Source organism: Podarcis filfolensis (assembly GCF_964270895.1).
Source record: "Podarcis filfolensis genome assembly, chromosome: 10".
NCBI classification, from domain to species: domain Eukaryota; kingdom Metazoa; phylum Chordata; class Lepidosauria; order Squamata; family Lacertidae; genus Podarcis; species Podarcis filfolensis.
The window spans coordinates 1,290,233-1,316,613 of NC_139612.1; the positions used below are offsets into that span (position 1 = coordinate 1,290,233).

A 26,381-nucleotide genomic window follows, 5' to 3' on the forward strand; every position below is an offset into this window, starting at 1 on the left:
TGGCCGGAGTTTCGGTCGCGCCGGGAAAAGGCGTCACTGGTCACGTGAGCAGCGGCGGCGAGTGCGGGGGGGCCTCCTCCTCCTCCTCCTCCTCCGGGCGCCGCCTCCGCCAGCATGGGAAGTGAGTCGGCGGGCCGGGAGGGAGCGGGCCGGGGGCCGGAGGGGGGGCGTCCTGGCCGGCGGCTTCTGGTCCTGCGCGGCTGCCTCGGAGGCGGGCGGGGGAGGGAGGGGGCAGCGGCGGGGCGAGAGGAGCCCCTTCTGGGCCCCGCAGGCCCCCCCCCCGCGGCAATGCAAAAAGGGCCAAAGGGGAAACGGCAGCCTTTGCTTTAAGGGGTCAAGAGTGAGCGAGGCAACAGTCTGGAGCATCGTGGAGTTGGAAGGGACCCCAGGGGGCATCTAATCCAGCCCCCCCAGCCCAGCCCCCGCAATGCAGGAACCTCAGCTAAATCATGCTTGACAGGAGGACATTTAGCCTCTGCTTCGAAATCTCCAAGGAAGAAGAGTCAACCACCACTTCTGAAAGTCTGCTCCACCGACCAACAGCTCTTGCTGCCAGAAAATTCTTCTTGATGTTTAGTCAGAATCTCTTCTTGTAACTTGAATCTGTTGTTTTGGATTCTAGACTCGAGTCTGGAGCAAGAGAAAACAAGCTTGCTCCATCTTCCATGTGACAGCCCTTTAGATATTTGAAGATGCATATCATATACGATACATTGTGAAACACCCTGAGATCTATGGCTATAGGGTGGTGTACAAATTTAATAAATTATCTTCTTCATAAGCATCTCAAGTGGAAAAGAAATGTTTTAGCTCAGAAATCATTTTGAACCATCTTGCAAATTGTGATGTTAATCTTACAGATTGTGATGTTTCAATTATTTCATATTATTTATTTCTTAAAATTTATACAAGGCTTGATTCTGAACAACCTCTAAGCAGTTTACAAAAAGAATTAAATAAAATCATTGGTAAAAACAGCTGAAAATGACTAAAATATTACAAAAAATTAAAATCAGTGATAAACTAATAACAGGTTAAAACACAACAATGTCCTACATATCTAGGTAGGCTTATCTAAACAAAAATGTTTCAGCAGGCACTGAAAAGAGTACAATGAAGTAATTTGCCTGATGTTAAGAGACAGGGAGTGTCAAAGTTTTGGTGCTGCCACACTAAAAGATTGTTTCTTATAAATGCAGAACAAATACTATTATGTGGCAGCAGTAACAGTACAAGTTCTGCAGATTGAAGTGATGAAGTGGGCATATTTTGGGTCAGGTGATTTATCCGGTAAAGTGATGCCAAGTTGTTCAGGGCTTTGTATGCTAACAGTAACACCTTGAACTTGGCCTGGTAGCAAACTGGCAACTAGTGGAGCTCTCTGAGTTACAGGTGTTGCATGCTGATGGGGTCTCACTCCTGTCAGCAGTAGTGCTGCAATATTCTGCACTGACTGCAGCTTCCAGATCAAGCGCAAGGCAAGCCCCACATAAAGCGCCTTGCAGTAATCCAGTCTTGATGTAACCAGTGCATGAATTGCTGTGGCTGAGCTTTCCTGGTCCAGGAATGATCCTACCAGTCAATGCTAGTAAAAAATGCTTCTAGCCACAGAGGCCAGTGACAAAGATGGATCCAGAAGTGCGCGCGCACACACACACACACACACACACCCCACTGTGAACCTGCTCCTAGGAGAGGGCAGCCCCATCCGGGGTAGACAATGGACTACTTTCTCAATCAGATGTTTTGAACTACAACTCCCATCAACTGATGGTAGTACAAAACAACTACAGGGCACCAGGCTGTCAAAAGCTGCTCCCCTTTGCTTAGATCAGGGGTGGGAAACTGGATCCAGCTCAGAAGACGGATGGATCCTTACCTCCCTCATCCCAACTTTGGGAGATGAGAAAGATTAGGTCACTCTTAAATCCTTTTGAGTTCAATGGGGGAGAGTTAAGCATATGCTTAATTCTCCCACTGTGACCAGTAGCCTGTTCCTGTGTGTGTTTGTTTGGAAGTAAGTTATATTGAATTCAGTTAAATGCACTCACAAATTAGCATACAAAGGATTTGAGTTTTCACTTTTTAAAAAGTGTGTAACCTAGTTTGTGGCCAAAGTTCTATTTCACTAATATATAAGATAGAGCTGATGAAAATAGGGATTCTATCCCATCCCGTCCCCCCATCAAACCAGGGCATATATTTGCAGTCAGGAACATACACTAGTATGAGAAATTGAAATGTTTTCTTGGACTGGTCAAAACCTACATTCTGCTGTTTTAATATTTCTCTTCTTTAACAGTCAAATTTCTAGAAGTTATTAAGCCATTCTGTGCTGTTCTTCCGGAAATCCAGAAGCCAGAAAGAAAAGTAAGTGCACATCATGGTGTCTCTTATTTGTGCAATGTTGATCAAATGCATTTTGAATTAACACAGTGGGGTTTCTTTGAGTAAACATGCTTGAGATCATGTAGTTTCTTTAGGCTATGTACTACCTATTTAGGTTTTTCTGGCTCTTCGGAATACTGTATACAGGCCTTTAGTTTGCTTGACATTGTGACAAAGTTTGTATTTGGGGATGCAAGTTGTGTTCTTCAAAAATCTAAATGTGTAAAAATCCCTCTATGTTGAAGTGATTGTTTAGGTGCTGACATGTTCCATTGATGTAGCCCTATGTTTACTTTGGTCTAGTTACACGGAGCACAATCTAGCAAACATTGGTCACAACCAACAGAGCAGTCCCAACCCACAGGCCTCCATACTGGAGGTGGTTGGGATGAGGTTGAGGTGTCTCTCTTCCAAACCCTACTCAGCTCTGCCAGCTAGGGAGCACTGCTCCCAAACAGATGCAATACCCCTGCTCTAGCCAGGGTGGGGAGAGAAGCCACTCTGTGGGCACAAGCTACAGGGTCCTGAGCTGGACTTGCTGTTGTCCCGTGACTACAATGGGCTTCTTCCGAGCCTCTTCACTGTGCCATTTTGGGACCTGGTATGTCAAAGAAGCATTTATTCCTGTTCTCCTCACATTCCACTTTCATTGGCATGAGTGGCAGGACTGTGGATGCCCCCCTGGCTCTGTCACACCATCAAGCCTCATCATAGCTGACTTGATGGTTTTGATTACAGCTGAGAGTAAGCCCCATTGAACTTAATGGGCATGACTTCTGAGTAGATATGCCTACCTAGATTGCAGTGCCTAGCCCAATGAGTCCAGTGGAATAAGCATTTTACTTTGCCCCTTAAGTAAGAACTTAAGGGTCAGATGTATTGTTGTTGTACAACAGGACGTGCAAACTGTTAGTGCTTCCTGTTCCTTTGCCACTTTGGAAGGACAGACATTGTCTCTCCTCAGTATTGGAGATACGCAAGTTAGCTCCCATGTCAGAGCTTGTACATACCTTCTGGACTGGTGAAATGTGAATACTGTATACCCCTGATAGCATAGCCTTGTAATCAAGCCCATGGAGGTTACTAAGCCACAGAACATATGGACTGACCTCTTGGGGGCTGTCAGAGGACAGATGGAGAGCTGTGTCCTTCTGTGCTGGACAGACATATGGAGGGACTACCCTGGTTACTTGCATGCCAGTGTCTAAATAAAAGTCTGCCTTAAATTGCCAGTTAGGGCTGCTTTATTGTATGTTCGCTATGCTATTGGCCTGCCCATTATACTATTGGCCTGCCAGACTTCTCTTTTTCCCTTTTTCTTTCTTTTTCATTGTGTTCTGCAGATTCAGTTCAGAGAAAAGGTTTTATGGACAGCTATCACCCTCTTCATTTTTCTAGTATGCTGCCAGGTAAGTATCAATGTGGTAATAACTGGCACACACGGCTGGAGACAGTAAGGGTTATTGCCATGCAGAAAAAAAGTCCCAAAAGTAAAGCACCCTCTTAGAATCAACCAACAATTCACATTTTAAAAGAAAAGAAAAAAGCTCAGTGAATTATTCACACAAAGAATTATGATATTGGCTTGAAAATAACCTGGGGCTTTTAACATTCTTTCTGTTGGGGCTGTTTCAGGTCACAATCCTGTATCCTCTTACTTGGGAGTAAGTCCTATTAAGCTCACCTGAGTAGACATGTATAGGTTTACATTGTTTTCAAGCTTTAACCAGCAACCATATGCTTGAGAAAGTTGAAGTAAACTGCTGATTATTGCAGTATTATATTTGTCTGTGCTCAACAAATGGATGATGGGTGGTGGTGTGGGGGGAGGGGATTCCCTCATTTATATATTTTAAGTGTAATGTTGCTATGAATCTTGCAGATACCATTGTTTGGAATAATGTCCTCTGACTCCGCAGATCCTTTCTACTGGATGAGAGTCATTCTCGCATCAAACAGAGGTCAGGGTTCTAATCATCTCTCCTGCTGTCTTTTCTCTGGCTTTGGTTTACCGTCTGGAGATGGCTCATGGTGCACATACCGTATTTTTCCATGTATTGGATGAGGTTTTGTGACTCAAAAATCACGTCAAAAAGCCAGGGTTGTCCAATACACGGATAGTGGCATGGGGCGGGGGGAGAAGCGGTGCGCCACCAGCCAGCTCTTTGGCAGGAGCGCAAATTCACCCGATGCTGCTGCACATGGGAAGCACTCCCTGGATCGTTTCCCACACGTGGCGGCATCGGGGGAGGTTGCGCTCCTACAAACCGGATGGCTGGAGGGAGCGCAACTTCCCCCGCTGCCGTTTCCCATGGGAAACGATCTAGGGAGTGTTTCCTGTCTGCAGCTGCGTGGGGGGAGAGGCTCAACAACTTTGGGCCATCTCCCCTCATTTTCTTAAAATTTAGTCCTCCATAATGGGGGGGGTCCTTATACAAGGGGGCGTCTTATAGATGGAGAAGTATGGTAGTTGGGGTCACATTAATGAGAATGTGCAATTGACAAGTGCTCTTTTTATCTTGAAATTACAATTTGCATTGGTCTTTGGTCTTTGGTACTGAGAAGCTAAATAGTAAGTTTTGTTAGAGTTTGGAAAGTACTTGATGGGTTTCAAAATTACTGTATTTTGGTATGTGAATAATTTTTACCTATATTTTGCAAAATGTTTTTCTCCCTATCACTGCAGATCTCTTGGATACATGGTCAGCAGCTAATTTTACTTGGAAGACCACATGCTATAGCGCGTGCACACACAGAGTGCTTTTTTCTAAAAAAATGTTCAGGGGTTTTCTCATTTTCCTACTCATTTTGAAATACTGCCCCTCAATGGGGCCAAACTTAGATTTACAAAATGTTTAGGGGTATGCGTACCCCTGTGTCCCCCCAGGAAAAAGCACAGTGTGTACGTATGTATGTATATATACCATCAGTGCAGGTCTCTTGGAGAAAGGGTCAGCAGCTAGTTTTACTTGGAGGGGGGGCATTCTCTTTTCTCTGTTTCTCCAAGTGGGGTCTTGCAAATCCAGTAGCCAATGAAGCCGCCTGCTGAACCTGTCAACTGGGTGTGTGTATGTGACTTATATTTCTGAAAGTGCCACATCTGACTCCCATTTCTTGTGTAAGATTTCTGATTTTAACTATGTAGTGCAGAGCAAGGAATTCTCAAAATGAGGCCATGGAGAGAAAGAGATTATCCAGCCCATTCCAGATAATACGAGCCATGCTAAAGACAGTGTACAGTTGAATCTTGATATTGTCTAGGAGACCTGGAGGGAAGGTATTTATTTCTAATTTGTACTAAATTAGTGTGCTCTCTTGTGCCTTTAAGAGCAGCTAATGTTGTTTGTGGAAATACTCTTCCACCCTTAATACTGTTTAATACTGCAAGCACTCTGGATGCAGTGTTTAAAGCCCAGCACTGTGGTTAGGTATGTGACCAATTAGATTTGAAAGACAATGCTAGTGGGGAAATATGCAGTGAACTGAGACTTTGGAGTATTTAAGGAATTGTAAGAAGTCTTTGTATTAGTTTACACTATTGTTAAGAGTATCTTCTCCTTTGCAGGCACGTTGATGGAGCTAGGTATCTCTCCCATTGTGACATCTGGTTTAATTATGCAGTTACTGGCTGGAGCCAAGATCATTGAAGTTGGTGACACACCAAAAGACAGAGCCCTTTTTAATGGCGCTCAGAAGTGTGAGTATTAATATCTTTGCCATAATGGAAACTTCCTCTTTTCTTAGCTAATGCTCTATTGAATTGTAGTAACCATTTTGATGAATTTGTTGTTGTTTGCTTTATTTATATGTGATTGTGTCTGATAGTATAGTGATTGTAATGTTTGTTGATTTCAGTGCTTTTGTGATTATTTTGAGCCGCTTTGCATTCAACATTTATTGTTGGAAAAGCAGAATAGACAGTTTAAATCAAAATCAAATCAAACTTTACTTATGTCTGTTAGGTCATACAAGCAGGGAATACCTGCCTCTTTTGTTGTTGTTTCAGTGTTTGGAATGATAATTACTATTGGGCAAGCAATTGTGTATGTCATGACTGGGATGTATGGAGATCCTGCAGAAATGGGGGCTGGAATTTGTCTCCTGATTATAATTCAGGTATGCCTTCTGAATACTCTAAGTATAGTTAATAATTCTTTGTAACTGGTTCTTATTGTTAATTTTAATATTTCTTGTAAACCACTTAGAGCTTTTATTACAATGAAGTGGTATATAAATTTTGTTAAATAAAAAAATATTTTTTCATTATTAAAAATAAATTCAAATCAACTATATGTCCCTCAATCAGTATACTAATAAAGGGAAGCAAAACTTCCTTAAAAGTTCTAATTTATTTTGTACCTTCTCTCAGATCACTCACCAAGGTGCTGTACCAGCTAGATAATATTCTATAATTATTTTCTTTGTGCTATTAAGGGGATTTGACCAAGACATATGTAAAAACAAAATGTCAAATATTTTCAGATATAAGATCTTTTTTTAAAAAAAAAACTACTTGCACTTCCCAATGAACAACCAGGAGTCAATTAACTATCTTTATATTTGATAATACACCATTCTTTGTTTTGACAGTGCTTATTAGCTCCTCTGATTTTGGTACTATTCTTGTTGGTGAGATTTTCTTTCAAGCATCTATGCTATGAATTGCAGCATACATTTTAGTGATGATTCCAGAGGTTTTTGTTACTTCCTTTACTCAACTGGAATGACAGAAGGAGGAACTGCAACTCTGATAGCAAATGTGGCCCACTTTTGAACAACGCAAATCAGATATTAAACCACTTTTGTGGATCTTTTGGTGTTTTTCACCCACAGTTGTTTGTTGCTGGCTTGATAGTGCTGCTACTAGATGAGCTCTTGCAGAAAGGTTATGGCTTGGGCTCTGGGATTTCCCTCTTTATTGCTACCAACATCTGTGAAACCATTGTCTGGAAGGCTTTCAGTCCTACAACTATTAACACTGGCAGAGGTATAGTACATTTTGAAAATCTGACCTTCTGACCAAATGCATGCTTGTCAGCTGCTTTCTTTAGGTTAATATAGTGAGTGACCATGGATGTCGGAGTGGATGAGATCTGCTGATGGGGAACTAAATGAAGACATGGCATAGTGAAGGCACAAGCTTTGCACCAAATGAACTTTTATAAGATGTGATATTATAATAATCTCTTCATAACCACAAACAGCGAAATGTCCCAGCTCACTGGCTCCCAGTTGGTGGCCTGTGGACCCCAGGGGTCCATGTAACACACCCAGGAGGTCTGTGGCACATACCCACCAGCTGCCCAGGACACCCCGTTTTGGGGTACTATGTTCTCACACAGGTTGCCTGACACATGCAGGAGCCCAGAAGATGTGTGACCCAGTTTTGCTCTGGGACATGTTGGAGGATATGGTGGCACCATGCACATAACAAAAACTACCACAGAGATACCAACATTTTTAAAAGTAGGGGGTCCATGGCTTGGCTTTTGAAAAGTGAGGTCGCCAGCACTTAGCTAATTGGGAAGCGCTGTCTTAGGTCACTGTGCATGCCTTATTTTCTGCTGCAAAAGGATAAGGAGGCAGCAGGTTTTTGATTATTATTTTTTGCAGGGCGGGAGGCAAAATTGATCTGGGTTTCTTAACAGACTCTGGCAGACTCGCTGTCCAGAAGGCTGTCTCATTGTGCTAGCCATGTCATCACATCATGTCAGAGCAGAAGGTTGCTATGCATGTGTGGTGAGGCCTCCCACCACAGTGAAACTTCTGGAGCTTCCCGGAGTCTGGAACAAAATTCCTTTTGTGATTTATGATCTGTTCATTTATGTAATATATGCTGAATGGAAATACTGTGGCACAGTTGCTGTTTTCTGATGAAAGAATAATCCCATAGTTGGGGTATCTTGGTTGCTGTGCCAAAAGTCTGCCTGGAAATCTGCAGTACAGAAATGTTAACTTTATTTGTTTTAGCCTCTCCAGCTTCAGCTGCAGAGTCGCGGCCTACCTGTAGAGAAGCAGTGCCCTTTTTGTGCTGAGAGGTTAGCAGCTAGCATAACTTTTAAATCCAAGGGGGCAATCCTATCATCACTTGTGCCTAGGTAAGTCCCGCTGACCTCAGTGGGAATCATAAACAATTAATTCAATGCAGGATTGCAACCCAGATTCTGTAACTGTTCCCTCTCTCTGAGCAGGTTTCTCCCTTCTGATTTCTGAATTTTTTATTTCCTTGGATTTGCTTCTGCTACTGTGCCACACTATTTCATCTTCTGCTTATCTGCATTTTCTCTCTAACACTTCTGTTTTCCAGACAACTGATAGCTGAGGGACACTATTTTTGTTAATGGAAGGAGGGGGGGATATTCCATTCTTGCACACCAAGAGGTTTACTTCTGGCGTGTGCAAAAGAAAGAGTTATCTGAGCTCAGAGAAGCCCTGAGTCACTGTTCTGAGCATGCCTCCTAATTAGGCAGTCACGTAAATGAGCAAATTGCACCCAGTGCTTAGATGCAGCAGAGTTATTTACCCCTGTTGGAGGTTGACTGGAAGAAGGCAACACCAGAAAAGTGAATTATGCAGAAGAGACTTAATTAACGGAGGCATTGTTAGTGGGTGGTTCCCTAGACTGGATGGAAGCAAGGCTGCCTGCTCTTGATGGGGTTGCACTCCCTCTGAAGGAGCAGGTACACAGGTTGGGGGCACTCTTGGATTCTCTGCAGTCACTTGAGGCTCAGGTGGCCTCAGTGGCCCGGAGTGCCTTCCGTCAGCTTTGGTTGGTGGTCCAGCTATGCCCCTATCTGGACAGGGATAGCCTAACTTCTGTTTTCTGTACTCTGGTAACCTCTTGGTTAGATTACTGCACAGTGTTATATGTGGTGCTGCCTGTGAGGACAGTTTAGAAATGTCAGCTGGTGTGGAATTTGGCAGCCAGGTTGCTCACAGGTACAAGAGAGGTTCGGCATATTACACTGATCCTGGCCCGACTGCAGTTGCTGCCAATTAGTTTCTGGGCCTAATTCAAAGTGCTGGTTTTGACCTATAAAGCCATAAATGGCTGAGGACTGCAATACCTCAAGGACTGCTTCTCCCCATATGAACTGACCCAAACCCTGTAATCATTATCTGGGGCCCTTCTTTGTATGCCTCCTCCTTGAGAGGTCCAGAGGGTGGCAACATGGGAACGGGCCTTCTCTGCAGTGGCTGCCCAAGAATGCATCACCCTAATAATTCTTTTGGGGCAAATATTTTATAAATTATGACTTTACACTATCACAATTCAGACATTGTTAATTTGCTTATTAATCTGAGCTCTCAACAATCTTTTTGGTCACAAAAACAAGCTAGGAAGTCTTCCATTAGTCATGTTTCCCATTTTGATTGAATTAGAAATTATGGGGAATAGATTTGGAATAGGCTAGAATATTACACTATCATTTGAAGTTTGCTGAATACCTTAGCTTTACTTGGAGCTGTTAATCACAGCTTCCTGGCTCAGAGGAAACAGGAAGCTAGAATTAATGGGAAACTTCCTGGGAATTTTTTGCTTGTCCAAAGTGAGGAGCCAAAAGGCTGCATGCATGGCCAGACATCTTGTTCATACCTCAGCTAAGTAAGTCAAGATACAGTTGTCCAAATCTAGTCATGAGTTGTTGTAACTGTTTGGATTACAACACCCAAATTCTATAAAACAAAAGCATGATGTTCTGCATTAAAAAACAGAAATGTGTTGTAATGTTTGAGGTTTTTGTAATACCTGCAGAAGTTCAACACAATTTATTTTATTTGTATGCAGTCCTTTTTAGCATTCTGTTCCTTGTAAGATTTCATTCCTTGCAGTTTTTTCTCTGTGTTAATTCCATTTCCATCTTTTATTAAAAATAATCTTGTTTATCACCTGGTGAAATTTATCACCAGGCTTCTACTGTCTATATCTCACGGGGGTTACTGTTTATTATTTTTGGTACACACAGGAACTGAATTTGAAGGTGCCGTCATTGCGTTGTTCCACCTTTTGGCTACACGAACCGACAAAGTCCGTGCTTTACGGGAGGCTTTCTACCGCCAGAACTTGCCTAATCTTATGAATCTGATTGCTACAGTATTTGTGTTTGCTGTAGTTATATATTTTCAGGTAGGTGAAGTCTGCTGCGTACATCTTACTACAGAATAATTATTTTTCCCTCACAGAAGGAACCGTGGTCTAAGCATCCTAAACAGCCCTAAAGGATCTGTGAATAGCTCACCAGGCACCAGAACGTTCACTGTAGCATTTGTGTCAGGAGGAAGGCCACATTTCAAGTTTGCAAACAACTTTGGTTAGGATAATTTTTATTCTAAATTAGTTTGAGAAAATACAGTGGTACCTCGGGTTAAGTACTTAATTTGTTCTGGAGGTCCGTTCTTAACCTGAAACTGTTCTTAACCTGAAGCACCACTTTAGCTAATGGGGCCTCCTGCTGCTGCTGCGCCGCCGGAGCCCGATTTCTGTTCTCATCCTGAAGCGAAGTTCTTAATGTGAGGTAATATTTCTGGGTTAGTGGAGTCTGTAACCTGAAGCGTATGTAACCCGAGTTACCACTGTAATAAATTTATCTGGCATAAAATAAACAAGACTGTGTTCTTTTGGGTAAAATGAACAAATGCTGCAATCCTTTCCAGCAGCCAAGGCCCCTATGAGGCTGCAACACTGCCTGGGTGTTTCTGCGAGGCTGTGCTCTCACACTGCTCTGTGGCATTGCAGGCTAGCCTACTGTTGCTTCTCCTCCCATCTCTCTCCCACTTTTCTAGTATTCCAATTCCTGCTGTTTCCTCAGGCAATAAGCCTTATGAAACATATTAAACAAATTTGCAGACGACACCAAACTGGGAGGGGTGGCTAACACCCCAGAGGACAGGATCACACTTCAAAACGACCTTGACAGATTAGAGAACTGGGCCAAAACAAACAAGATGAATTTTAACAGGGGGAAATGTAAAGTATTGCACTTGGGCAAAAAAAATGAGAGGCACAAATACAAGATGGGTGACACCTGGCTTGAGAGCAGTACATGTGAAAAGGATCTAGGAGTCTTGGTTGACCACAAACTTGACATGAGCCAACAGTGTGACGCGGCAGCTAAAAAAGCCAATGCAATTCTGGGCTGCATCAATAGGAGTATAGCATCTAGATCAAGGGAAGTAATAGTGCCACTGTATTCTGCTCTGGTCAGACCTCACCTGGAGTACTGTGTCCAGTTCTGGGCACCACAGTTCAAGAAGGACACTGACAAACTGGAACGTGTCCAGAGGAGGGCAACCAAAATGGTCAAAGGCCTGGAAACGATGCCTTATGAGGAACGGCTAAGGGAGCTGGGCATGTTTAGCCTGGAGAAGAGGAGGTTAAGGGGTGATATGATAGCCATGTTCAAATATATAAAAGGATGTCACATAGAGGAGGGAGAAAGGTTGTTTTCTGCTGCTCCAGAGAAGCGGACACGGAGCAATGGATCCAAACTACAAGAAAGAAGATTCCACCTAAACATTAGGAAGAACTTCCTGACAGTAAGAGCTGTTTGACAGTGGAATTTGCTGCCAAGGAGTGTGGTGGAGTCTCCTTCTTTGGAGGTCTTTAAGCAGAGGCTTGACAACCATATGTCAGGAGTGCTCTGATGGTGTTTCCTGCTTGGCAGGGGGTTGGACTCGATGGCCCTTGTGGTCTCTTCCAACTCTATGATTCTATGATTCTATGATTCTGGAACACTTTCGACAGATGGCATCTCTGAATCGACACTTGGCACGGGAATGGTTGCCTCCGCAGCCTGCACATTCTGATTGGCCCTTGGACTTCTGTTGGAACTTCCTGCGCTCCCGCTTTGTCTGGTGCACGTCATCGTCTTCACTGGAGGATGCCTCATCACTGCTGGCCTCTTCATGATGCACTGGAACTGGCTCCCTAGCAAGACACGGGCTGCTGGCCTCGCGGATCTCCTGGGCAGAGCGTTCGGCAGCTTCCGAGGCCACGGCCTCCTCAATGGCTTTCTGTAGCATGAGGTCTGGCTTGGTGAGGAGACGCCGTTGCAGACGGATGTTCCGGACCCCGCAGATGATTCGTTCCATCAGGGCATCGTCTAAGTCTTGGAACTCGCAGTGCATTGCAGCCTGTCGGAGGGCGGTGGTGTAGTTGTTGATTGACTCCCCCTCTGCCTGGTTCCGGTGGTAGAATGCATGGTGGGCAGCAATCTTGGACGGCTTTGGCACGTAGTGGTTGCGGAGCTTCTCTTGAATCGTGTCCCATGGTGTTGCCTGGACTGCTTCAGGCGCAACCAATGCTCGGGCCGTCTCAAACACCTCAGGCCCACAGAGGCTGAGGAATAGGCCCCGCTTCCGCTCCTTTGATATTTCTGTCAGCTCATTGGCTTGGAGGTAGCAGTCGAACCGAGCGAGGTAAGAATCCCATGATTCAGAGGCTGGCGCAAACGGCAGTAGAGGCACAAGTGAAGGCATGATTCCGATGCCAGCGTGGAGGGCGATGGATGGAACACCATGCTCTAGCCAGAACAGTCAGCTCTGAATTGGTTCTGTTCAGTGATTTCGCTCAGTGATTCAGCTCTGCTCAGAGGGTGACCGCATCTGGCTGTGCTCTGATGTCCATTGATCCCATCCTCGTCTCCAGTGTTAAGTTGTGGGCGAACATATCAGACGATTCTTCAAACAGCTCTTGTTTATTCAGAGGCCAGAACAGAACTGAACTGAAGGGCTCAGTCAGCCTGCTTATATAGAGCTCCAGAACAACGTAACTGTAGCAACTTTCTAAAACTATCCAATCACTGAACGTCACTTTCGATCCTTCATTTGCATACAAACTATCCAATCACTGAACGTCACTTTCGATCCTTCATTTGCATAACTATCTACAGTATCCCCCTGCTGGCCCAGGGTGAGAACTTCAGTACATAACAGTTGATATATCTATTTATAAGGATCTTCAAGTGCTGCAACTCTTCATTCTACCCTGAGACATTTTTGAAAATTGGATGCTGAATTTAGTACTCTTTCCTGGACAATTAAGTGGTAATACTTATGGATATATTGTTTCTGACTCTTTCTTAAGGTAGATATTTGTTATATATGAATATCAACATAGAATTTGGGTTTTATGTTAAACTGCATATGTGTATAAAGTAAACAGGTCAAAAGAAGGGGGTGTAGTGGGAAAGCACAGAAACTGTTACTGTTTACTGAGAACTTACATGGAATGGTCTTGAAACTGATAAGGTGGTGGTGAAAACTGGCTGTTTTGAGAACAACGGAAAGACGAAAATATGACAATGATTAAACAGTCAGAGTTGAGTTTGGACAGAAGGGCCCAAGTACAGGACCCGGGGGATAAATTTCAATTTGAATAGGTGAATCTTTTTTCTGAATTGAAAAAAGAATTTATGAGAGAGATGAAGGAAATTATGGCTAAAATAACAGATGAGTTTACAACCTGAATGGATCAAAGCATTAAAAGGGTAACAGAATCAATTGAACTAATAGAGTCTTGGACAGGGAGAACTGAGGAAGGGGATGTTCCTAGGCAAAAGTTGGAGAGGAAGCCTGAAAACTGGGAAAAATTATTGATATGAAAAAACTACAAAAGGGTAGATTTGGAATACCTTCAGATGTCTTCTAAAAGTCAGATAGTTATTTCCTTGGCATCTGATAGGAGGGCGTTCCACAGGGCGGGCACTACCACCGAGAAGGCCCTCTGCCTGGTTCCCTGTAACCTCACTTCTCGCAGTGAGGGAACCATCAGAAGGCCCTCGGCGCTGGACCTCAGTGTCCGGGTGGAACGATGGGGTGGAGACACTCCTTCAGGTACACTGCGCCGAGGCTGTTGAGGGCTTTAAAGATCAGCACCAACACTTTCATTTGGAGTGGTGTTACAGTAGTTAACACCGGTGACTGTTTTCTTTTGGATACTGTAGCTTTGCTTTGTAACTGTCTCTAAAATAGAGTGCAGCTTGATTTGACCCAGATAATGGTTTGAAAGTTCATGACCCACTCCTAAGTGCTGAAGCTAAGCAGGTTTGGCCCTGTTGGATGGGAGGCTGCTCTGAACTCCTTGTATAATTATAAAATGTGTCAGTGTTGGAAATAACAGAATTGTGTGATGGTTAGCTTTGTTGCTAGATTCTGAAAATGTGAGGAACCCCCTGCTGAAGCAAACCACAAGGTTCCATCTAGTCCATGTGGCTTCCATGCACCCCAGTAACATCTGGCTACACAGAGTGTGAAGATGACACTCTTCGTTCATTGTGTGTTCTCTGGTGTCTAGCTTTCATTAATCTTTCTAATCTCCCTTTAAAGCAATCTGAGCCACTGGGTATCAGACATCCTGTGGAAGTCAGTTCTGTAGAAGTTAAATATGCTTTGTGTGAATGAGTACTTCCTCTTTGTGTGTCTGAACCTACTGCTGATCCATTTCATTTGAAGTTCCACTGTTTACTCGGAGAATGCAGAGGGAGAGGAGGGTCCGGATCTGAAGAGCTGTTGTCAGTATACTGGGTGCTTGGGCATACCTAGTGGGACTTGATTTAAAACAGAAGTGGGGTCTGGTGCCACAAACAACTTTTGAGAACTTTCCTTTGTTCAAAAGCTGGTTCTGATTGGGGAAAGAGGCATGGGGCAGGCAGAAGAGTCCTTGTATGTAGCGGCTGAGCTGGAGGGATTCTTGATTATGAGAGTGCAAAAGGGCAGAAAGAAAGGAGAGGCACAATTGTGCATCTAGAGAAGCAAGAGAGCTTAAGAAAAGACAGCGGAGATTTGAAATGTGGAGTGGTCTGGATGGGGAAGGGATGGAGGACTCAGACAAGGAGTATGGAGGGTGAAAGAGTGGCCACAGAGAAGTTCTGCTCATGACAATTAATTGCAGAGCAAGGAATTGTATATTGATAAGAAAAAACTAGGTAAAACCTTTGCTTCTGGCATCTAGACTTCAACGTGCAGGCATGACCTGATAAATCCTTGGACTCAGGATCACAGATGGCCAGTTCTGGTTAATTGTAACAGAAATGCAAATAATCCAGTCCAAAGTTCCAAGCCCCTTAACAATTTCTGTGACTTCTTAGTGAATGCATTTCTGACTTTCTTATAGCTTAGTGATTAACTTTTCTTTTTTCCTCCCCAAGGGATTTCGTGTTGATCTCCCAATCAAGTCTGCTCGATATCGCGGACAATACAGTAGCTATCCTATCAAACTCTTTTACACCTCCAACATTCCCATCATTCTTCAGTCTGCCTTAGTTTCCAACCTCTATGTTATTTCTCAAATGCTGTCTGTGCGGTTCAGTGGCAACTTCTTGGTAAACTTACTTGGGCAGTGGGCGGTAAGTATTCACCCATTCCTAGAATGCTGCCTTTACAAGTAGCAGTAAGTTAGCTTTTGATCTGCAAAGGCACTCATGTTGCTGGTGTGTTTACTGTTTCCTATCCAGGACGTCACTGGTGGTGGTCCAGCACGTGCCTACCCTGTTGGAGGCCTCTGCTATTACCTCTCGCCTCCAGAATCCATGGGTGCTATATTTGAGGATCCTGTCCATGTAATTGTTTATATCATATTTATGTTGGGTTCCTGTGCATTTTTCTCCAAGACATGGATTGAAGTGTCAGGATCATCTGCAAAAGATGTAGGTATTTTTCATGACTGTTCTCTAAACCTTTGCTGCTGTTCTCCGCACAAGGCTAGTTTCTAATTATCAGAACACTGCAGCCACCTGATACACATGTTTCTGCAGGTTGCCAAGCAACTGAAAGAACAGCAAATGGTGATGAGAGGTCACAGGGATACATCCATGGTTCATGAATTAAACAGGTAAGAGTTGCTGTGAATTTCCAGTTTACCCACTAAGGAGTAAGATCATGGAACCCAACAGGTCTTGCTTCTGAGTAAGCATGTTTAAGCTTGGACTATATGTTGGGGGCAGAACACAGATGCATTCCAGCTCAATCCTGCTGCCTCTCTATCTGCCCCTTGTTGCTACAGTCACAATCATAAAGAAATATTGGACTTTGTGGGTAGAAATGATTCAAACTCAGGCTGTTATTAACTAGTCTACAGCTTTTTCAGCCTCTCTGGTGAATCAAGAGGTGTGTTTTCATTTTCATGAGTCTAGTTTAACTTAATGGGGGTTAGGATTGAAGCCATAATGACTTACCTGTGCAGAAAAATGAGTTCAGCCTGCTAGGCCCACATTAAAAGTGATTTCCTCCCACAGGTACATCCCCACAGCAGCTGCATTTGGAGGCTTGTGCATCGGGGCCCTCTCTGTCTTAGCGGACTTCCTTGGTGCCATTGGCTCAGGCACTGGCATTCTGCTTGCTGTCACCATTATTTATCAATATTTTGAGATATTTGTCAAAGAACAGGCAGAGGTTGGAGGGGTGGGTGCTTTATTTTTCTAAATGTTGAGATACCATGTGACGTGTAAGAAAGGAACTCCTGTATTTTGATGACATGCAATCTTTTATTCCAGTAATGCCAGTCCCGCCCTCACCCCCGTTCCAAGTGCTACTTGCCATATTTCTCATAATAGATATTGCACAATGCCTGTGTGCAGCTTCTATTCCAGCTGCCTTAAGAATAAAGAGTTTACATGGGTTAAAAATACAAAAAAAAATCTCCATTGTTGCCTGTGATGCTGGAAAATAGTGCATCTGCCTTCCTGTGGAAATAGTCAAAAGATGCCCATTTTGCTAGTAGAGAACACTTTGGACACTCCATCACAAGGCTTGAATGTACCTGCACACACTGGCAAAAGGGAACCACAACAATAGAGTTCCAAGTGGCCACATGTGAGAATCCCTGAGCTTTTTTAAAAAAGTACATGCAATTTCCCCCCTGAAATATATATTTACATGAATTCCTTTTGATATACAACTTAAAGAAATGTGACCTGTTGCATACCCCAACTCTTCTGGTGTGTGGTCAGTGTCTGATACCTTTGCCATGTTCCCTTGCAAGCACCATGCTTTGAAGCCAGGAGGGGGTGTGTGAGAATTTTAACCATCTCACTTGCAAATTTGGGATCTGTGAAGGCACATGGGAGGAGTAAGGTTGGAAGTCCTTATCCAAGATTCCCAGCAGCCAGTAGCAGCCTTCTAAGTGCTGCTTTGCCTTATTATAGACCCATGTGTTCTTTGAAGCAGGGGGAATCGATACTGTTGAAACTTCTCCCCTTCTTCTTTCAAAGCCCTAGGTCTTAAAGCAGAGGAAATTAACAAGTCATGCTGAAAAAGAAATCATTGTGCTTCTTGGCAGCAGTGTAAGCAGTGTAAACATTAGACAATAAACTTATTTAATTAAAATGTTGCTTTATTTGTTGTGCAAGATGCTTTACTTACTAGACTTTCAACTCTCCCATTAAACTCAAGGGACTTAACATTGGCTGGATGAAAATACTTTTACTAGAGCCTGTAAGGTGGGCCAGAGCCTGTAAGGTGGGCCTCTCATTTGGGATTTATAAAAACTGTGGCTAAGAGAAATTAGCTTGTTGAAGACAGCCTTCTTCCCCTTCTACACTAGAGATTTATGGGCTCTGGTACTTGTTCTTACTATGTGCAAATTGCTTTACCATGATTTTTATTTTGTTAAACTAGTTGGTGTGCCCCCAAGCCAAGAATTGATTTTGCTACTCTCAAGGTGTGTAAAATTACATTTGGTGTTGCCACAGCCTTCTCACCTTCTGTTTAGTCCATAAAAGTTTTTAACAGCAGAGTTCTACTATCCTGGTTTGTAACAGTGCAGTATCTATGGCATGGGAGTCTCTGTGAAGTAATGAGGAATGAGTCCTGTACGCTTCCACTGCCATTCAGCTTTTCTGGACTTGTAGCAGAGTAAACACAGTGTGTGATCTTGTGTGTGAGCATGCAGAAAACAGTCTGTACGCGGCTTCTCCTCTAATCTAAGAAGCTTTATGTACAGCAGCAACAATAAATCAACACCTTCGGGAGACAACATCTTGTCTCCAGTCTCGGACAAAACCGAAAGCAGACTGAACACAAAGAACAGATCCCCGGATGGAGACCACCCCCAGTGGGCAGGATGCAGACTCTGAGCTGTTTATAAGCTCTGATTCTCCTCAGACCCCTCTCGTCCTGCACTGCTGGGGGAATGCAAGCAACATCACTTACCCCAAAAGCAACCCTGCACAGAACTCACTGTGTCTTTGGAAGCTCAAAGGTTTAGTAAACCCATCTGCCAGATTCTGCTGGCTTGGACAGTACTTCAGCTTCAGCAAGCCTGTCTGGACACTCTGACACACATTTTGGAAATGTATGTCTAAATGTTTGGTTCTGGACTTGAACTGTCCAGACTCTGCCAACTTCAGATAGAGTTGATTGTCTTCCCAGTGATGGGCAAACAACAATCCCCACAGATTTCTTGGACCAAACAAGTGTAAAACTCTAGTTCCCTGCAGAGTTCTTTTTTTTTTAAAGATATTTATTAGAGTTTTACAAAAAACAAAGATTTACAGAATAAAAGAAAAACCAAGAAAAAGAAAAATTCAAAAATACATAAAGAAGAAAAAAAAGGAAAATACAAAACACAAATCCATTTTTTGATATTTTTAGGCTCATTTGCTTGTTTCCTTGACCTCCTCACACCTCCCCTTTTTGCATTCCCAATTACATAATCAATTCAGCAAATCCTTACCCTCTTTCATTTATTTTAACTCTATATCCTAACATATTATGACTCTATCTTTTCATCCATTTATCAATTCATTTTTGCATATTCTTATTAACTTTTGTTGCTGAATACCACTTATTGCCAATCCGAACATAATTTTAACATTCATTAATTTTACAATATTTCTGAAGATAGTCTTTAAATTTCTTCCAGTCTTCCTCCACCACCTCTTCTCCCAAGTCTCGAATTCTGCCAGTCATTTCCGCCAATTCCATATATTCCATCATCTTCATCTGCCACTCTTCCAGGGTGGGTAGATCTTGTGTCTTCCAATACTTTGCAATAAGTATTCTTGCTGCTGTTGTTGCATACATAAAGAAAGTTCTGTCCTTCTTTGGCACCAATTGGCCGACAATGCCCAGAAGAAAGGCCTCTGGTTTCTTCAGGAAGGTATATTTAAATACCTTTTTCATTTCATTATAGATCATTTCCCAGAAAGCCTTAATTCTTGGGCACGTCCACCAAAGGTGAAAGAATGTACCTTCAGTTTCTTTACACTTCCAACATTTATTATCGGGCAAATGATATATTTTTGCAAGCTTGACTGGGGTCATGTACCACCTGTATATCATTTTCATAATATTCTCTCTTAAGGCATTACATGCCGTAAATTTCATACCTGTGGTCCACAACTGTTCCCAGTCAGCAAACATGATGTTATGACCGATATCCTGTGCCCATTTAATCATTGCAGATTTAACCGTTTCATCCTGCGTATTCCATTTTAACAGCAAGTTATACATTCTTGAAAGTATCTTAGTTTTGGGATCTAACAGTTCTGTTTCCAATTTTGATTTCCCCACCTGAAAGCCAATTTTTTTGTCCAAATTATAGGCCTCTCTTATTTGATAATAATGAAGCCAATCTGACAACTCACTGAACAATGAGTACAGGAAAGCACAATGAGACTTTGCTTTCGGGACTTCCACCGAACTAGAGATTTCCCAAACTTTATTACCATTCCAGACACAGACTTCCTGTCTTCCAGATTCGCCCAGTAGGTGAGCTGTGCTTCACCCTCAGCTGACAGCTTGAGGCAGAAATCTTTGGTATCCTGCAGGTATCGTAGCACCCTCTTGATACCATTCCAGGCACTCACATTTGGCTTTGTAGCCTCCCTGCAGAGCAGATTCACTGCAAACGCTATGTCAGGTCTGCTCCACTGGGAGAGATACAACAGACTACCCAGAGCTGACTGAAAGATCTCAGTGTTTTCGAACTCAGCATGTTCCCCAAGCTTACTGTCTTTCACGTAGCTTGTCTCCATGGGTGTTCTGACCCCTGCACATTCAGACATTTTGAACTTCTCAAGCAACTGCTCAATCTTGCCTTTCTGACTGAGAAGCTTTCGTCCTGGGTTCTATCAACCTGGACGCCTAGGTAAATTTTCACTGGACCTAGGTTTTTGAGCTGGAAACGTTTCCCAAACTCTTTGGCAAAACCTTGAACCCGTTTCTCAGTCCTGGCCACGTAGATTATGTCATCTACAAACACCGATACTAGCTCCTGTGACTCTCCTGACCCTTTCAGGTACAGGCAGCTGTCAGCAAGACTCTTCTTGAAACCCATGCCCTGCAAGGCTTCATTCAGACACAAGTTACAGTTCCTGGCCGATTGTTTCAGGCTGTAAATGGATTTGTGGAGCTTCCACACTGCATCTGGCCTATTGCCCTCAAACCCTGGAGGGAGCATGTACAGATCCTCCTTTAGGTCTGAGTTCAAATAGGTTACATCCACATCAAAGTGATGCACCTGATGACCTCTCTGTGCAGCAACGGCTAAGAGCATATGCAGAATTTCACTTCTGGAAGTAGGAGCATACACTTCAGTGTAATGCAGCCCCTTCCGCTGCGTGAAACCTCTGGCTACTAGCCTAGCCTTGTACAGTGGTACCTCGGGTTACATATGCTTCAGGTTACATACACTTCAGGTTACAGACTCCACTAACCCAGAAATAGTGCTTCAGGTTAAGAACTTTGCTTCAGAATGAGAACAGAAATCGTGCTCTGGCGGTGTGGCAGCAGCGGGAGGCCCCATTAGCTAAAGTGGTGCTTCCGGTTAAGAACAGTTTCAGGTTAAGAACGGACCTCCAGAACGAATTAAGTACTTAACCTGAGGTACCACTGTACTGTGGTTCTCCAGTTGCCGTGGGTTTAAGACGGTAAACCCAACGGCTGCTCGCGGCCTGCTTGCCTGCTGGCAGTGTCGTGATAGAGAACACATCTAGAGACTCCATTGAGCTCAGCTGTTTATTCATTGCCTCTTGCCATTTCCTGGCTTCTGCTTCAGGCAATTTCTGAACCTCCTCAAAGCTGGTTCACATTGAGCCAAACCAACCCACAAGCTAGTGACACCAAACCTTTCAAGTGGTTTTCCCTTTGTAGCGTGAGCTGACCGTCTGAGCACTACTTCAGTTGCCCCCTCTGACCCACTAGGGCCAGCTAGTGTGTCCTTGCCCTCAGAGGACTGCCCCTCTGACTTACTGTTCCTTCTGGACTCAGCTGAACCTGTGGGCAATGGTGCACTCCTTTGCTCTAGCTTAACAGCTTTAGGATATGCCCTTTCCTGTTCCTGCCCTTGGTCAGGGACCTGATCCTCAACAGCAGGATCAGTTTCTGTCTCTTCCTCCTCAGCAGAGTCAAGCAGACTCTGAAAGAATGTCTGGATTTCCACAGATGCGTGTCCACCCACTTTGCTCACAGAACTCAGCACTCCTGCTGACTAGAATCCTAGACTGATTGCCTTCTGGATAAGCAAACCTCCACCCCTTGGTCCCCGGCTCATACCCACAAAAGATCATTCTTTGGGACCTAGGGCAACCCTTTATGCGTTTGGCTTTTGGCACAAGGACCCAAGCCTTGCATCCAAACACACGGAAGAAATGCACCTTGGGCTTCTTACCATGAAGCAGAAAATAGGGCGTGTCCCCTACTACAGAACTGTATGAGCAGTTCAAAGTGAAGCTCGCGACTTTCCATGCTTCCGCCCAAAAGCGCTGGCTTCTGTTGCCAGAATGGCTTCTGTTGCCTCCTGCAGCATTCAGTTCTGACATTCTGCCACCCCATTCTCCTGAGGAGAATGCGCAACTGTCAACCTGTGGCGTATCCCTTTCTGGTGGAAGAAGTTCTGCAGCACCAACCTGGTGGTGATCTGATTGAAAGCTTCGGACCCTCAGTGAGAACTGTAGTTCAACTGCAGGGATCCAGTCTTTCACCAAGGCAGCAGCCTCTCCTTTGTGCTGTAGAGTGAACACCCACCCATTTTGGGGGAAATCGTCTACCAGAGATAACACAAATTTGGCCCCAGCCAGACTGGCAACTTGCATAGGGCCGCAAAGGTCTGCATGAACTAGCTCAAAAGGTTTTGTGGTTACCCTGTCAGACCTAGGATAAGTGCATGTTTGAACCTTAGCTTCCTTGCAGGCCCTGCAATCCAGGTATTTGGCACTTGCACCCCTCAGTGCAACCTGGGATCTTCACATACCCCCAGTTGATGTGTGACATTCTTCGGTGCCACAGATGATGGCACCCATCGTGGACAGGAACATTAGCACACTGCGCTTGTGCTGGCTCAGTGGGACCTTTACCTGCAATAGGTGTTTCCAGAACAAACAGCCTGTTTTTGCATTCAACACTGACCAGTTGTCGTCCACCTCTGGAAATAGAACATTATCCTCAAAACACACTTTGAAACCATCATTGACAAGAGAAGAAACAGATAGCAAACAGCACTGTATCTTTGGCATGATGTAGGCCTCAATCTCCGCCTGCAAAAAAGAAGCATAAATGGAGCCAGACACAATTGACGTTTGGAACTATCTGCAAGAGTCACACTTTGTCCTGTCGTCACAGCCCTGCAGTTCCTCAAAAGACCAGCAGAGGGCATTAGATGGTGACTGGCACCACTGTCAATCATCTAGCTCAGCACGTGGCCTTGGTCACAGTTTTTCACTGTTGCCATAGAAGCAGCCAGGTGGTGTTGTGACGACGTTTCTGTCAGTTCTCTTGGGGCCTCTCTGAGCCTTCCCATGCTTGGCAGCGCCTCTAATCTGGTTGCCCTGGGAAACAGCCTTGGAGGCTTCCTGTGGCTCCACTGGGCACTGTCTGACCACAATGAAAATGAGACAAAAAAGCTTTCACTGTTTCTTCACTTCTCCCTGCACCCCCACTCCTGGATGCAGGACAGCCTGAGCCTGCTCGCCCTCCATCTTCTCCCGGCGTTGCTCCTCATCACACAGCCTCCCTGAGATAAACTCTAGCGTCAGCTGCTCCACTGGCATGGCTTCCAGGGTTAAACACAAATGCTCATAGTATTTGTCCAAAGAACTCAGAAGAATATAAACTCTTCTTCCGAAAGGGCCACATTGAGCTGCTGCAGCCTACTGAACACAGCCAGCATATGCGTACTGTGGTCTCTAACAGGTTCTCCAGGACGTAGTTTCATCTCAAAAAGACTCCTTGTCACATGAATCTTGGCTCCTGCTGTAGTGCATAGGTGCACTGTCTCCAGAGCCTGCCAGACCTCTTGGCTGGTCCCTAGCCCATCAACATGGGGCAATTGGGAAGAGACCAAACTGAGCACCAGAAGGCCCATAGTTCTCTGGTCTCTCCTCAATGCAGCAGCGGCTGTTACTCTTGCAGCTGCAGCTGTAGCTGCACCCGCCAGTGCAGGAACTGGGGCGTTCTGCATACATTCCCAGAGCCCCTTGCCTGTAAGCCAGGCCCTGACTTCAGGACCAATCCTCCCTGTTGTGCCCAATGAGCCTCTCAAATGGGACACTGAAGGTCTCCTGAGCCTCTGCCATCTTCTCTGGGGCTTAGCCTACTCACGCTCCTGCCAGCTGGTCCTTGAAGAGGCGATCTCCACAGTGAGGTCCTCCTTCACCAGCGAGTTCCAATGCCTTGCCTTAAGCACACAGAATGGCAGGATCCCTAGCTGGACTTTGCAGCTCTTCTCACACAGACACAGCACAGGCATGGCTGAAAACCTCCATAACCTGGAAGGCTAGCACCCATAACCTGTGAAGTAATGAGGAATGAGTCTGGTTCGTTTCCACTGCCATTCAGCTTTTCTGGACTTGTAGCAGAGTAAACACAGTGTGTGCTCTTGTGTGTGAGCGTGCAGAAAACAGGCTGTACGCGGCTTCTTCTCTAATCTAAGAAGCTTTATTTATGTACAGCAGCAACAATAAATCAACACCTTCGGGAGACAGCATCTTGTCTCCAGTCTCGGACAAAACCGAAAGCAGACTGAACACAAAGAACAGATCCCCGGACGTACTCTGAGCTGTTTAACCCTATAAGCTCTGATTCTCCTCACAGTCTCCTGTATCCTTACTGGCAGCACTACAGCTTGCAACAGGGCACTCACAATGCCCCTTGCCACTCTGTGTTTATTTAAAACATTTATACCATATGTCTTGCTGTATTAAAAAAAATCCACCCCAACAAAAAATAAAAAACAAGCTAAAAACTCTAGACTATTACAAGCAACAGTCAATGTGAGAAAATGCCCGCACTGACTCAAGAGCTTGACTCTTGAGATAGTGCCACAAAGACATCTCTGTGGCCAGTATTCAAAAACAAAGCTGCTACCACAATAGACATCTTCTCCCTGGTAAGCACCTGCCTAACTTCTGAAGTGACTGTAACAAAGATCTCCTCAGATACACAGTAGACCATATGATCTTGTCACACAGTGCATGTACATTGTTAATCCCAAGTTGTGAGACAGCTCTCCCTGATACATTGGGCAAAAGACAGAAGGCAAGATGGACTGGGACAATCTTTATAGACAGCTGCATCCCTGTCTTGGAGGAGGATGCTATCTTTATGCACATACCATAGTGTGTGTTCCTGATAATTTAAGAGAAGTACCATAGACTGATAGGATGAGTTTAATGTTTCTATTAAATGAGTGGAGTCCGGCTGTTACTTGGATTCTAGCATGAGTACAGAATGTAGAAGTAGACAGAGTGTAATTTCAGTCCAGATCTAATTACTAAGTGTTGCAGCTGCCGATCAGGCAAGCTATTGGGTTAAAGCTGCCAAAGCAAGATGTTTATCTAGTCCCCAAATAAGGTTCAAAAGCTTGTACTGTATTCTCTTGAATAAGTGGACTTTCCCATTCGCACCATATACTTAAGACACACACTGCTTAAATGTAGCTATGACTGGGTTGTTGATATCACACAGTACTCAACTTTTTATAGTGCTTGAGAATATTCAATGCCTATGTAAAAACCCTTGCAGCATCCTCACAAGGTTAGGACAGCATTATTTTCCAACAGGAGAGTGAAAGTGTTCATGGAAGAATTTGGATTTGAAATAGGGAGTTTTAGTTTCACAGGATGCAATCTTAGTCCCACTTACTTAGGTGTAATCACCGCTGAATTAAATGGGACTTAATTATGAGTAGTTAGGATTGCAGCGTTGGTCTCGTGTAACAAGCACATGAGCTCTCTGCCTTTGAAAAGGGCAGCTCTTAAAAAAATATAAATTCATTTTCAAAAGCTGCATTATGAATATTAATATCCGTGGGTGGCGATGTGGTCTAACCACTGAGCCTAGGGCTTGCTGACCAGGTCGGCAGTTCAAATCCCTGCGACGGGGTGAGCTCCCGTTACTCGGTCCCTGCTCCTGCCAACCTAGCAGTTCGAAAGCACGTCAAAGTGCAAGTAGATAAATAGGTACCGCTGCGGTAGGAAGGTAAACGGCATTTCTGTGTGCTCTGGCACTCGTCATGGTCCTCTGTGCGCCAGTAGTGGTTTAGTCCTGCTGGCCACATGACCCAGAAAGCTGTCTGTGGACAAACACCGGTTCCTTCGGCCTGAAAGCGAGATGAACACCACAACCCCATAGTTGCCTTTGACTGGACCAGGGGTCCTTTACCTTTTTTACCTTTTTTAAAATATCCGATACAATAAAAGACTCTCTTACAAATATATTCTGCTAATGTAAAAAGTTAACTAAAGCTATTTGTAATGATTCTCTGCTTGGTTTAATACCAAATATGTTGCTAAAATTTTTATACTAGACATAAATATTAAATTACTGACTAGACAAAATGTTAGTTTAGTCAGTAAACTATTCAGTATTGGCCTGAATATAAGCTCCACCTTTAAAATTCAGGGAACGGGGGGAGAAAAAAAGACAATACCTGAATATAAGCCGCTCCCTTAAAATTCCACAGGCACTCACACTCAAATTCCATTTTACCATATGTCTGTTTCAGCAGCAATATCGTAAAAGCCCATTTTTGTAAAGTTGCAAATTTAAGCCGCACT

General features: G+C 44.1%; 2 protein-coding genes and 1 long non-coding RNA gene across 5 annotated transcripts in view; 2 read left to right on the plus strand and 1 right to left on the minus strand.

Annotated features, from left to right (window-relative positions):
• On the plus strand, nt 1-17,716 carry SEC61A2 (SEC61 translocon subunit alpha 2). Of its 2 annotated transcripts, XM_083575248.1 has the most exons (12): nt 1-121; nt 2,303-2,370; nt 3,732-3,797; nt 4,271-4,349; nt 5,954-6,085; nt 6,395-6,504; nt 7,222-7,375; nt 10,356-10,516; nt 15,537-15,734; nt 15,843-16,034; nt 16,143-16,219; nt 16,623-17,716. In XM_083575248.1, the coding sequence occupies exons 1-12, from the start codon at nt 115-117 to the stop codon at nt 16,807-16,809; spliced, it is 1,431 nt and encodes a 476-aa protein (XP_083431374.1). In that variant the 5' UTR covers nt 1-114; the 3' UTR covers nt 16,810-17,716. The 2 variants fall into 2 exon arrangements, with proteins under 2 accessions (XP_083431374.1, XP_083431375.1); XM_083575249.1 differs by lacking the exons at nt 1-121; nt 2,303-2,370; nt 3,732-3,797; nt 4,271-4,349 and adding an exon at nt 4,514-5,665.
• The window catches only part of DHTKD1 (dehydrogenase E1 and transketolase domain containing 1), a 118,608-nt gene that overhangs the window by 26,641 nt on the left and 65,586 nt on the right, over nt 1-26,381 (plus strand). The gene's annotated exons all lie outside the window — the stretch shown is intronic.
• On the minus strand, nt 17,699-26,053 carry LOC310744303. The gene is made up of 2 exons (XR_014539513.1): nt 24,377-26,053; nt 17,699-18,455 (listed from the first exon to the last, which is right to left on the minus strand). It is a non-coding gene; the product is annotated as an uncharacterized lncRNA (long non-coding RNA).